At 40.3% G+C, this 14,637-nt stretch overlaps 1 protein-coding gene across 1 annotated transcript; it reads right to left on the reverse strand.

Moving 5' to 3' along the window:
- Positions 1–56: 56 nt before the first annotated feature.
- On the reverse strand, positions 57–8,388 carry LOC145905487 (uncharacterized). Its single transcript, XM_082992701.1, has 10 exons — positions 8,125–8,388; positions 7,519–7,752; positions 6,787–7,065; positions 4,289–4,502; positions 3,625–3,733; positions 2,958–3,105; positions 2,289–2,426; positions 1,716–1,819; positions 1,224–1,345; positions 57–877 (listed from the first exon to the last, which is right to left on the reverse strand). The coding sequence occupies exons 1-10, from the start codon at positions 8,168–8,170 to the stop codon at positions 799–801; spliced, it is 1,473 nt and encodes a 490-aa protein (XP_082848827.1). The 5' UTR covers positions 8,171–8,388; the 3' UTR covers positions 57–798.
- Positions 8,389–14,637: the final 6,249 nt, after the last annotated feature.

The following is a 14,637-nucleotide window of genomic DNA, read 5'->3' on the forward strand; positions in this document are numbered from 1 at the left end:
ATCACTAATATTGACGTAAGTTTCTAAAAAAGCAATTTAGATTTAATTGCCACATGGGACATATGTGGAACTTGTAATAAACAGTGGATAGCTGAGTACAATGACACACACAACAGCGAGCGAACCACGGAACTTACATGTTTGACAAAAAGTCACAGTAGAGTTTTTCGGATGGGAGTTGGTTCAGTGTGGACGTTACATGTAATATACAGCATTTATCATCACATAGTACATGAATGATATGGCACAACATTAAAATGAAAGTATGTGGTTAGCTGTTGGGATGAAAGGGTTTCTCAATTTACAATTGAAGAGTCTGCAGATAAACTTACAAGAGATAAACAAAAAATTCAATCGAAAATTTTGGTCTGGCTCCCGAAGGTCATGTTTAAAGATTTTGTATCATGTTGAAATGCATGCAAAACATTTGTCCAAAGCTTGAATACAAAACTTACAGCGTGTACGTATCTAATTGGGATCACGTTGTGCAAAAATCACAAGGCGCAATACCATCAATAAAAATGCTTCTTTTCCCCAGTCATTCCAGGGCTGGGTTGCTATGCTTTTGTTTATGGTTGGCGCCGAATTATCACAAATACCGGCGTCAATTATTCATAGATACCACATTTTCAATCTCAATTAAGCCACATAAATAAAATAGATGCTGAACACATGTTGTTCTGTCAGGTGACATGGTAAATTGTTTCAACTCTAAGCATGTACAATTTGCTGAGTTCTAGTAAGCCATCTCGGCCTTCAGCGCAAAGAAACGTCACAGGAAAGAGCTCTAAGTCATCTTCAAGCTTTCTTGGAGCAAATCGTTTTTTCGAGAATGTCGTCTTCATAAACTTGATCAGTTGTAGACAAAACGTTTGCTCTGCAAATGTATGTGGACAAATTAGTTTGATCTTCTTGATGTCTCGACTCTATAAATTAAAAGAGTTTAATAATGTAAAAGACCTTTTTTACTATACACAGCTTCCTGGTACAGGTTTCGGTAAGAGAGACTACAAATATGACACAACTACTCCTTCACAATGAATGCGTTTTTAAATTTCGCAACGTCTTGTGTAAAGTTATATAAGAGAAAACCCAAGTCATTTGTCTTAATGTTGTTTCTGATATATATATATATATTTCATCTTCACATCGTTAAAATCACAGTAATTTTTCAATCGCACTTTGTACAAACTGGGTTATTACAAGAGGATTCGAAGACGTACCTGATCGTTATGCAGCCGAATCTCGGGGCTTCGAAACGCAGTTTAGTCTTTATAAACTTTTTCTTTCCACCCTTGCTCAAAAGAACCGTTCCCCCGCACCTCAAGGAATGTCTTTTGCGATTCTGACAAAAATGCACGGGGATACATAGTAAAAACATATTGAAGTTTCAACTTGTATATAAAATAGTGCCAACATGAAAATGCGCATAACCCACATAAGTGTTACCTGATGACGCAAGGGCGACCTCACGAAGTTTGTGTTTTACAAATTGCAATATCAGTCTTTTACAGTTAGCGGCAATGCACTAGAAAAGAGCATTTTTTGTGACAAGAGACGGTTTACAGTCTTGGTAGTAACACAATAATATCTCACTTAAGAATTAACCCAAAAACTTTTTTCAATTCTACCAAGACTGTATAAACTGTATCAGTCTCTTGTCACAAAAAAGGACTCAATTCTAAAGAAAAATGAGTGTAACAACCAAACCACACCTTGGCTCCAACCAGAGTCGGTGCACCGCATGAAGGTCTGTCTGACGTCATTTTGATGATGTACGATTTGACCTTTCGCCATTGCTTTTTCGCTCGCAATTCAACTGCAAGTTGGTCATAGGATTTAGCCGTAGCGACAAGGCAAAGATTCAACGTATAGTCAGAATGCATTCATAGTGCCCCATCGTGAATTGTTCTATGTTCACCCTTTTCTACGTACCTTGTTGTTACTTCATGGTACGCGTAAGTTGTAATTGCTTGTATTCCACCGAACTAGTTATTAGGTACTTATGGAAAATGTACATTAATAATATAGCCCACATGTGTGATGTAAAAAATTAATCGGTGGACGTTTAAATCTCCCCCTTCCTCTTTACTCCACCGTCTATCGTTTCGTATAAACGTCCACATTCATTATAGTGCCTTGAGAAGGAATGCAGAATCTATCGATACGTCTGCCGATGAATTTTAAATCAGCTATATAGGCTGAGTTTTTTTCAAAGTTTATAAAACCGTGGCTTATGTTTCTCATTGCATTAACATTGACTTTTTGAAAGTCTGAAGTAAGCTTACTTATTATCTTTCCCCCGCTTCGGTACTTCCCCTTTCTTGGTCGAATCATATTCAGAACGTAAAAAGGCTCGGGGGGAGTGACATCATGGTCCCAGTTGGAAACCGGTTTCTCGTCGAATCGAGTTGACTCGAGACATTCTGAAACACCGCGATAATAATTAAAAAAACACAAATTTTATTATGAATTTTCCTTGTGCGTATATTCTATGATTTATTCGGAAAAGGACTCGTTAAGTGCTTCGCGAACTGAAAAGTTTAAACCCAGACTTTTCGATCAATCAAACAAAAGTGTTTGTCCCAAGTTCACTTCCATAGAAAGGTTTGCATTGATTTTTGCGTCCATTAGAAGGTTAATAAAGGACAGATGAGTTCAGGTGAATGAAAATCGTCGAGGTTAAATGAAGTTAATCCGGAAGCTATTTCGAACTGCAAGAGTATTTTTTTTCAAATTTACTGCCGGACTACAGAAACCTGTGTCCTTGTTCCTACTTTTGGGGCCATGCAAGAGTTTCAAAGACGCAATTATTCTCAATGAGAAAAAGTGCGTTTATACAGCTTTGTGTGACATTATACGCATAAATAAAGTTAAAGCAATGCTGAAAGTATTGTTAACTAACAACATAAAGCACACTGTACACGTATAGTATCCAACATTGTGCTTTCACATACCATAGCTTTCTTGCTTAGTACATTCCATATGCAAATTTTCTTCGTCCACCCACACACCATTGCGCTTTGTGGCTTGCCAGGTATTGGTAACTTGCTCGGGGAGAGGTGCTGGATCAGGAACCCCCAGCCAACCCCTTCCACTGCTAATCTGTCGATAACGGCAAAGATATACACAGTTATGTGGATCTGCTCAATAAATTCAAAGCTCTTCTGGTAAACATAATTTACTTGACCGACGTTTCAGTCGCTATCCAACCGACCTTCATCAGGACAAGTACGACCTGACTGAGTAAATTATTTTTGCCAGAAGAGCTTTGAATATATTTAATATTATACCTGGAAGCTTCAGCAATAAAATGTGACACTGCTGTTTGCAGAAAAATAGAGTTATTTTTCACATATTAACAGAAAATTGTGATGGTTATTTTTGTGAAAGCACTTTAAACACAAAAGAATTTTTTTTTTTAGTTTCTCATGTAAAAATAGTTCCTTCAAGATTTTTTGAAGGTCAAAGGTTTGCTCAAGCTTTATTAGCTCCTATAATTTTATTCTCTCTGTAATATTTTGACCCCAAAATTCTATTCCGTCTCGTTCAAGCAATCTTATTGGTATATCTTATAGTTTTGTGTAGCCAGCACTGCCTAAAGTTACTGATCTAAAAGCTTACTTTCGAGCCAACGATCCAAAACCCGTCGGGACGTAGCTCGGTCACGTGACGCGAGAGGTACACTGCAGGGATTGGAATGTGGGAAAAGTCGTTCAGATCGTTGGTGGAACTGCGAAATTTTGAACTTTTGAAAGGTTGTTGACCCCGAAATATGATACAAGGTTGAATAATATACGTGGAAATATTTTAATAATTAGTTGGTTCCGGTCAGTGTGGTTAGAAAGGTAAATAATCTGGAAAAGTACCCCACATTTCGCCAGCTATAAAATACTAGTGTTTTCGGACTTTGAGAAACGCTGTTGCGAAGCTTTTATTTTATAAATTTAATAAATACAAGGGTCGGGGCGTTCTCGATCCCAAATTTAAGGACACGATTTTTGATCGACAAACACGCATAAAAGAACAATTTCATTAGCGCATAAATGTAAGGCTTGGTCACTTCGGCTTGCTGCGACTAACCAAGATATCGCCCGAACTAGGCCCGTAATACGACCGTGATGCGTTTTCCCTATTAGTGTAAATCAACCTAACGAGTCTATGGCCACAAGCGTTGAGTCAAGCAACCAAAATAAACCATAAGGCTTAGTTCGGAATACCTCAAGGTAATCAAGGCGCCTATAGCACTGCCGCGGTCGTCTATTGAGTTAAACGCTTATACCCTCACCCGATTCGAGCCAGCTTGTAAACAGGGCTGCCTAGATTCTCCACACCCTCCATGCGTTCGTACGTTCCCATGTAAGCCAACCGACGGTGTTTTCTTGAAACACAGTGTTTGAATGTCACTTTGGAGCAGTTTACCTCCTTGGCTTGTTCCACCACAGGGCGTTGAATGATGTTGACTTGGCGCGGTGCGACACGAGATCGTGCTATAAACTGGCCTATGATGAAGAAAAGGTCGGTTTATGGATATATACAGACACCACATTGGCATACTTTACTCTCACATGTCTATACTTTGTTTGATATGTGATGAAAAATGTTTGCAAAACATCTATGTACAGGCGGTGATTTTTTGCCCGAAAGAACAAAATGGATTCTTGAGTGTTTCCAATGGTCTTGTGGTGCATATTTATGTCAATAACAAGTACTTTGTTTGGTATAACTGTATATGTTTTAACTACCTAATAGAGAAACTTATTTTCCTTTCATCATAACGAATTAAATCCAACTATGTTGTCAATGTTCTGTGACGTAAATGAACAAAAAATGCAATAATTAATATGGTATATCATGGAGGTTATCGAGAAAAAACTATTATACGCGATAATTATTGGAGAAAAACAATTGTTTTGGACATTTTATTATAAACGATGTATTTGTTAAACAAGCCCGTTGTAAGTCGTTATTTCGTTTTAAGTATGGGAGTGTCGGTTTGAGACTTATCTTCAAAGCGATATCAAACGACCTTAACATTTGAAAGTTTGTAAACACCAACCAAACGCCTCCCGCGCTTTTTCTTTATCTCGAATGTCACGCACAGCGGCTTTTTTGTGGGGGAGTGAAACAGCAAGACAGAAATGGTTGTAACTGCCAAGGTCGCGTCTCCACAACAACAATGGATTCGAACTGAGGCTTTGTCATGTCGGCGGGCGACCTTGTGAACTTGAGACATGTTTCAGACATTCATGCTGTCTTTAATTGTCATCTCTTTGGTGTTCTCTGCGGTGTTACACACACTCAAAGCAGCGACCAACCTACTTAAGCGTTAGGTTGCTTCATAGGACTCTCAGACTTGAGTTGGGAAGTACGTTTCATACAGCATGATTAACACTAGCCGTCAAGATTCCATTGAACAGACAAGTTTTAAAAAACTCAATACATTTTATATTCCTCTTAATTATGACAGAACAAAACACGCCACAACAAGAAACATATATGCAATCTTGTCGTGCAAAGCATGACCACAAATTCCAACGAACAGTTTGAAACCACACGAAGAAACACACAGAGGCCACCAGCATAGTTTTGATTGACGGTCGGTTGACATTTTGCCTATTACAGACAACGCCTTTATCAGGATTATGACGTTGAACGAAAAATAATCATGAAGATGCCTGGACTTCGATGTTCAGCATTTATCGTCATGTGGTGTGCTGTGTACGTTGGGCATGCGTCCCAAGAACGGTCAGCTTTGTGAACAAACATTTATGGATTTAACATGATGGATTTAAAGGAAACTGACATTTTCTGCTTCCAAATATGACCCGCGTGCCTGGGGATTTATTGTCTATGTTGGTGGGCATTTTATGAAGCATGTTTAGAGTGAGACAGTGCATAAACTGTGTTTTTACCGTGTTTTTCCAACAATACAGATGTGCGTATCAGAACTATGGCAAATACGTTGCAATTACATCTATGTCTGGCCTATTTAATCAGAAGCAGTTCAGATATATTTGACAAAACAAAGGGGCAGGAATTTCAACGTACCCCACCTCGGTTTGTGATGACTTTTCTGCAAAACATGAAAATTCGCCAGAACCATGTAAAGGCCAAACCCCTCATACTCATAAACAACGTCAGATACTTGTAAAACCGCAAAATAACAGAGCAAAGGCAGCAATTTATGGCTGTATCGTTGATATGAGACAGACAAACCACAAGTTTTGCGCACGCATTTCAATTTCGTGGTGTAAATTTGGAAGCTGTGTTTCGGGCATTGGCCTGTTTACTCACATGACTTTGATATTCCGGTCACGACCGTTGTGTGACTCAGAGGAAGCAGAATCAACATGGTATTTATACGTAGAAAAGTCTGCGTCACTTTTGTGCCAAGATCTCGAGTTTTTGGATCGTTTTCTCCTGTAGACTTTTTGAAAAGTCATGTCACTTTCCAAGTTTTGTTAAAATTAAGCTCGAAAAAAATTAAGCTGGCATTATTTCCTTTACATAGGTTTTGGTCCTTGATTAAATAGCTGGACAACCAACGCCCAAAACAGGGTGCATGTCATTATACCGAATATAACAGAAAAATTGGCGAGGACAAAAGTTTTTTTGTCTTTTGACCACATATAATATTTTCAGTTTGTTTTACCGGCAAACTTAAGTTTTTAACACGAACACCTGGACAAATTTGGGTCTTCACCATAAAACGAATCTGAAGAGAAATACTCTACATTGTGTGAAAAGCAAAGGAATGGCACACAAACAAACTCTATTACTCACGTTCAAGTCGGCAAAGTCCCTTCCTCCGAACGTAGATAACCTCCTTATTTTCACATGCGTGATATCTCAAATGACACGCCGATTCGTACGTGACGTCATCGGTTCCGCACACCGCCGTCCTCTTCCAAACCCTACTCACCTCCGGATCATTCTTCCAATCTTCGCCGCGATAATAAACCCGACGATCGATGACGTCACGGCACTTCGTGCAGACGCATTTGCCGAGGATGCAGCGGCCTCCGTAGGTACAGTCTGTCTCCGTAACGCATCCGTCCGTCCCTGTGAAGGCGTGCAAAGGGCGGTTATGTTAAATATGCCGTGCTTGTTTGCTTACAACTGACAGGCAAACAAAAAAGGATAAACCCCACAGAGTGGATATCGTGCATATTTTGTTGTGTTAGAGATCACTACACCTTTTTCCCACTGTATATTGTCAGCCTGAAAAACGGTATTAACCATTGTTGTGTTTTTACTTTAGAAACTGAAATTGAGTTAAAGTCCACGCCTCTTGAGGTCAAAAAGGCACTTCTGTAGGTACTTTCTGTATACCATTGTCATTGAGAAACGCCCAATCAACCAAAGTTTATAGAGGTTTAACATAAGGCGATACACGGGCGGCGCCAACCGCAAACTTGTAATTCCCCATGAAGCTTTAACAAAACTAAACACCTTTTTACGTTCAATTATTTCTAACATTAGGCCACAAAGCAACACTTCAAAACTGAAACCAACCGCAGGGACCGACATGCTTGAGATCAATCCACGTCTGTTTTTCGCACATGGTCTGCCGTAACGCACACACTGTGGGGTAAGTTACCCCGTCGTCCCCACACGCCACCGTGTCCGAACCCATTTCGGGTGTACAGGGAAAGGTGGGGCATATGCACTTCGCCTCGACGCCGGGTTCACCCTGGCACGAGCCTCCGAATCTACAAGTGTTGTCATCGCACGCCGACCAAACCGAGTCTGTACAAAATTGAGTGTTGGTGTGAAGGACTGAAATGGTGTTCTGGTGTTATTTGACTTTGCCAAACTATCAACCATTTATATCCTGTGTCACGGTATTTAAATTAATACTAATTTTCAAGAAGGTTTGTATGAACAAATAATGTAGACCAATATATGTCAAAAAACTGGTATATGAGAAATAGCTTTGACGTAAAATCAAATTACAGAGGGGATGCATTTTGTCGTTAAATATTTTAGTCATCTAAATGCATAAAAAAATATTGTGGGCATCTATCTTCGGCGTACACCAGAGTCTGGACATAAATCTCTGTCTCGGAGATATAGCGACTCGCCATACGTATTAACCACATAGCAACGTTATTTTCTTACCTGCGTAAGCAGCCACAAGAAGAAAGCTGATCAAACAGCGTCGCATGGTTTGTCAGCAAACACTTATAAACTTGTAATTCCGTTTGCTTTGAAAATATTGGAGTCAACAGCAGCTATCACCCGAGTATGTTTTCAACGCACGTAAGCACATATAGATAAAAACTTCATCGAAATCACCAACTCCAAATGGAAGACAATTGTTTTGGTGATTTTTTGCTCCCTACAATTTAAATATACTTGGAAGCCCAGGGCTCTTAAACAAAATTATATCTCGTCAAAGAATTGGTATTTGCCATCTGTGGAGTAAATAGGGTTGTCTAACACACCATTGGCTGACCACTCGCAATATAATTTTTCACTACAGACAAAGTAACTTTTCGATGCGTTAGCCTGGTACAATCTTCTTATACACGTAATTGTTCGAAGTTGCACAAAAATACAACGCAAAAACCTAAATCCCGTCACCTCTAATTACAATTCCCACAGCAGAACCGCAAAGTATGATTCGGTTGACGCCACTTGAGCTCGCGGTCAGAATCAACCGTGGAGACACATTTGTGGCTGTTTTGGTCAACCTTTTGCTGATAACACAGGTTGGCGACATTTAACGCTATCGCCATGACGTAAATACTTTACTGTGTTTGGAATGTTGTTGGGGGATGAGTCAGCGGATGGCAGAGGTATTATATTAAAGCTGCGAAGATCTGTTTTCAGTTTTCCAGGATTTGCAGCCTTAAAATTAAACCTCGATACACAAAAATCTGCTTTATTACAACCGCGCAGCCCTTGCAGCTTTAATTTTAAGCGCCCTGAGCGGTTCTGAGGTAACAGCACCCTTATCTACCAACTCCCTTATCGATAACGACACGGTTGCTGTAATCCCGCGTACTCAGTTGCACAAAACCACGGCCATTGTCAGCAGTCAGAACAAAAACCCTGAAACAACTAGAAACTCTCAGCGCTGTGCCAGTCTATCACGCCTCCCGCTCAGAAAGGTTTTCCCGGTTTCCGATATCAATGGTGATCCCATCGGTTTACGATCTTTTACGATGGACAAACACGTTCAAATACCACTAAGTGTGTCCAACTGTCCAAAGCTCTGGAACGCAACGCGGGGAGAAGTTTGTTTTCTCCGAGGTCATACGGGGTCACCCTTAGACGAAACCTTGTGACGTAACAAAACAATAAACTTATATGTGCAAAAAAGCCATAATAATATTGGCAAGCTGCAAACAGGGTGTGTACACGCACTGTTTCGACCTGTGAGGTCTCATCAGTGCAGCTGTTGCAGTGGCACTGTGCTAGCTTTTACTCTAGCAGGCACACTAGATTCCACTTTGTGGTACCTGTCCGGTCAACGTCGATCTGTTGGGTACCCTATACTGAGTACCAAAGAACAGAGACGAACCATTGTGGAGCGCACTATGGCCAATAAACTCATATTTTAGTGATCTGTCCTTCTGGCACAATTAAACGTAACTTATTAAAATATAATATGCCTGGCAGCAACAGCACCATAGTAAACCTGTAACTTAACCTAGAAGCCCAAAACTGGGGATCACGTCATATCAAATATTACTCGACATACGTAGAACAGGCAAACCTACCCCGATTAAATAGAAATTCAAAAACCTGAACTACAGAATCAAAGACATTAGGTCGCAATTAATTGAAAATAAAAAAGCAACACATTTGATAATCACGATAGTTTACAGTATCAGACTTTCATGCAACAATCACAACATACATCGATAGCCATCTGCAACTCAGCGTTTTCGTAATAACAATTTTTCCACTCCTAGTGTGAAAAACTGCCAGACTTTTGCCTAACTATTCAATCGGAGGTGTTTAACTGATGAAAGATACGTATCGTATCGTATCGCAAGTCCACGTTGTGATGTGTTTTGGACTAGAACGTCTGCATTCCTGTGTTTGCTTTCCAATATACGCTTTTGTGCCTCAACGGAGTGCTATTTGCGCTGCAAATGATCACATCAGCTCTAGGCGCCGTATCGTCCATGCACTTTGCGCAAAACTATGGGCGATAGTCGCGTCTTTTGTTTGGGAATCTAATAATGAATTAAATGCGATCTGCTTTGCGACGTGCTGTTTTCATTGTCTAGTGGATGAGATTTGCGAAACTTCCTGTGTACTCACAGCGTACCGCAAGTGTGTACCTGAGCTCATTAAACAGCCAATGGTTCCTTATCGCCAAAAACAAATGCGATGGAAAACATACTTCCTTACAACCCCATTATAACACGCAGTATTACCAGCACACTGTCGATACTTATGTAAACTCCATCAATAATTCTTTCAATACAATGTCTCAACTTTTAACCTATATTTTTACAATTCAGAATTTCGCAGCGCGAAAACATGTAACACCACGCACGAGTTATCATTCCATCACTCCTTGAGGCGCCCAGTACGTGTAGAGCATTCCGTAGAACCCGGTCAAGCAAACATCACAACTCCCTTCTGGCAAATCATGTTCAACTCATTCACAGGAGACGCCAGAACTAATTCAATCACCGCCCAATCCACATCTTGTCCGCCTTGCCTTGCGGTGAGAGGCGTTTGCTTCGCAGTAGCTGCCGTCTGGGCGAGACTGGTCACATCTGCAACTCTGTGAGCGCGCTTATATATGCAGACGGTGGCAAACTCCGTCGCCCAATGCAAGACTGGATTGAAGATTTCCATCTTGCCGCAACTGTCTGGCTTCGGGGCCTCCACACCTGCTACAAATGTCAAGTTGCTACAGTACATATGCCACGCTACAAACCGACCACCCGCTGATATCTCATCACAGGGCTATACAAGAAGAACTGACGTCACAAATTCCAACCCCAGTTTTGATGCCAATGCAAGTAGTTGATGAATTTTGCATGCCATGAATCGACATTCCGACGACAATTGCATCTAAATCCTTTCAAAGTGTCCCCGTTGTGTGTAATCGGTGGAATCCATATCTAGGCTTGGTGGACTTTGAGGAACGTGTTTGAAGAAGGTCTGGAAATAATCCGAAGTCTGTTTTGACAACTCGCGAGGTTTGGATGCGACCTTGACTCGTGACATTCACCTGATTCGCGTTAGGTGATATCCCATGAGCAAAGAGTGGCTTGTGTGCTCCAAAGTTCTGCAGTTTCGTTTCTTCTGTATCTGTATTTGCAAAATATAACGGCAACGGTTGGATTTGGAGAAGGGAATAAAATTATTTCAAAATTGTTGCTGTTCCGTAACAAATGAGCATTCGTTGAGAATTTACTATGGGCTTGCTTGCCTTGTTTGAACATTGTCTTTGTGTTCTCAACTTTTTGTGCACTCAAAGAACGACAGAAAAAGGCAAATGGCCAGAGGTTCCAGAAAGTCGGACGACAAACAACTGTAGTGGCAATATTTTTCGGCTCAGGCGCTGTTGACACCAAACCACGACATTCTAACGACACTTGACGCTTGCTTCTTTTACTACGGGGTCAAATAATAAGAACGACGGGCAATTTAGTTGCTTTTTCCCGCCGAGGTAAACCGGTTGGTAGTAAAGTGCGCGTGACAAGAGATTTTGGCTTGGATTAAAGGCGGGTGTCCTAAAATAACCCAAATGGGAAGTTTGCGGCGGCGAAATGCGTTAAAACGCACTTGTAATGGCTTGTTGGGCAACCGCGGAGTCAAATTGCTCACAACAGGTGCATTAACAACCCAAGTTAAACAAGTTCAGTTTTGCAGAAAATACTCTTTCACAACAAATAAGATTTGGTGATTACTTAAGCAATCAATACAAAATTAGCACGCAGCGTAATATTTTTCCCAGCTGAAAGACTGTTTGTTAAAATCAAGAGTTGGCTTGTGTCCTATTATGGTGGGTATTTTCTCTGACGAATGTGGTGCAGGATTGATGGCGATTTCTATGGCGCAATACGAAACTGAACTATACTTGATGATAGTGGGTATGCGGTAGGTGATAAACTGATTAAAATTCTCAAAATATACGATTTGTTATAGGCAGTTTATCATGGTGGGAAAATATGACCTTATTTTTGTGCAAGAAAGCTTGCTACTGCTTCAGTTGCTTAAGCTGCTTGCTGACCTAATATTTCCAAAGGCTTTTTAAATGTAATTGTTATGTTGCGCTGCACAAATCACGACACATCGGAAACCAATCGTTACTTCATCATGAATGTCATATTTCCATATTTAGATTTGGAAAAAGGGCAACTACAATATTGAAGCTAACCTTGTATGTGCACTGATGCACCTTTTGGAGAAGTGACTGTGTGTTTACAGTTGATGACATTTTTTGATCAATGTTCTAAGTTCTCTGAATCACCTAAACTTTACTCAAGTTTTATACATGCTTGTTACCAGTTGACAGTTTGCGCCCGAAACCGTGCTTACATGTCGCCTACATCAAAGCACCAAACGCTCTTAAGTGTAAACTTTACCTAGGGCAAAGATCAAGACGTCTTTACGCTTCAAGTACACGTTTTAAGTTGCAAACAAACGTGTCATTTCAAATGCCATGTGCTTATGGAGCGTCAACGTACCGACAGACACATTTCTGTCATTGGCCAAATCGGCATATTTACGACATAGCCTACAATATATATTGTACTTTATATAGCCGGACGTTGTTTACGACAAATAATATCTCGGCATATTTAAAATAGTGAAAGACGCTTCGTTGTAACGCCATGCAACTGTGTGCTCATATTCATGACAAATAAACATGCTTAAAACACGTACACACGTTTGTAAGCCGTTAAAAAGACACAGCTAAAAGCAAAAAATAGACAATGTATTGTAACGGTATTGTTTGCTAAAAGAAACGCCCAAAGTTCCTAAATGCCAACGCCCTCTGTCGCCTCGACCAACACAGCTTGTGACATTTTCAATTACTACATAAGGTCTAGGCATTTCTCCTGCTTATTACGTCACAATGCTGAAATAAAACTGCTGTCAGTCGAAGACACATTTCGAGTGCAAGCTGGAAGCGAGGTCATCACTCGGTTATGAGTTGTCAGTTACAATTGCGGCTTTTATATGAATTCTGTTTTCTGTCGTTTGATTAAATGTCAAAAGTTTACAAACACCGAGCCTGTTAACCCCATCCATGACAACTGCAACGTATCTGGAACCTGACATTATCGATACATTTTGTTTTTATGATATACATAATGTACGTATCGTGTTTGCCAGCGCAACGCGTGTATTGCAGTAGTATATTGACAGGATTTCAACCTCACTTACTTAATTGCTACGTGGTGACAACCTCGCAATACACTAGGCACAAGCAAAGGTTCGTGAGTGATTTGCCCTTTGTGTGAGGTTGGAAATAATTTACGAGATTCTCTGGTAAGAAGTTGCGCGAAAACGTAAATCACGAAAGCGCGACAAACGGTTGTCATTATGTTAACTGTCGAGACTTTGACAATTGACGTGCATGGTATGGAATGCTAATCAAGGACTTTGTTGGGAGACTGCCAAAGACGATTTGAGCACTTTGTAAACGTTGAATTAATTACACTTCGCCGAAACTTTAAAATACTTTCTTGTGTCTAAACGAAATAATATTTTCGCACGTGAATATTCTCGTGACAGACGGCTGATGGCTATTGTGTCATGTTTCGTCATTATTTGAACATATTTCTGAGACTCCGCAAAAGAAGTCAAGGACGATCAGTGCCAGTGTATGGTCTTTATTTTTTAAACTCCTTTCAGAGTCCCGAAATATAATATATTGATTAGTAAAGACAGATCCGCCGGTAATGCACAGGCTGATTCCTGTAGTCATTTTTGACATTTTCACAACTTATTTTCACATATAATTCATTTTTACAATTCTTGCCCAATTATAGAATATGCAAACTCAAAGTGTCGAGATAAGAGACATAAAATTCTGACCTTCTGACAACTTTCCGGCAATGTTTGTGTCCAGAAAATCGAACTGAAACTGAATCCTAACCTTAATCCGAACCAGTTTCGAAGTAATGTATTTTTGCTTCTTTTCCACCTGAGCAGTCAAATATTTAAAACTGTAGGTCTGAACCTGAACCAGTTAGCTCCTCTGAGTGGTTAATTTGTTTCAACCGGAACCGAATCCAAATCCAGTGAGTATAATTTTGATTCGAATATGAATCTGAACCTAAACCAGGCAATAAAACCTTTCAAAACCCTAGCTGGAACCGAATCTATTTTACAACCATTTTGATTCCTTGCTCGAAACGCTGTCAGTTATACAAATATGTTGTCAGATGGTCAACGCTGGATAAACAAAGCGCACGCGTTACGGAAAATACAAAAGGTTTAAAAGTATCATTCCAGATGGACACCACAATAACTCTTACATATGCTGTTCAAGCGCCAAACAGTTATAGCAATGCAAACTCCCAGGCCACGATATGCCAAGTAAACCACAAACTGAACGTGGCTAACCTCTCTTTAAACATAAACAGTCGCGGTTGACGTAATCCACTTCAACCCAGCGTTCAAAACAGATATGAGCCCCCGAGTTCT

The sequence above is a fragment of the Ascidia mentula genome, chromosome 6 (assembly GCF_947561715.1).
Source record: "Ascidia mentula chromosome 6, kaAscMent1.1, whole genome shotgun sequence".
Taxonomy (NCBI): domain Eukaryota; kingdom Metazoa; phylum Chordata; class Ascidiacea; order Phlebobranchia; family Ascidiidae; genus Ascidia; species Ascidia mentula.

Bases quoted from the DNA above. Each gene is read 5' to 3' on its own strand.
- LOC145905487 (XM_082992701.1), bottom strand. From the start codon at position 8,170: ATGCGACGCTGTTTGATCAGCTTTCTTCTTGTGGCTGCTTACGCAG. The intron at 4,503-6,786 runs GTGAGTAATAGA...TCTTCATCATAG, and splicing joins GGGACTTTGCCGACTTGAAC to GCCAGTTTATAGCACGATCT. The intron at 878-1,223 runs GTACGTCTTCGA...ATACATTTGCAG, and splicing joins TTCGGCTGCATAACGATCAG to AGCAAACGTTTTGTCTACAA.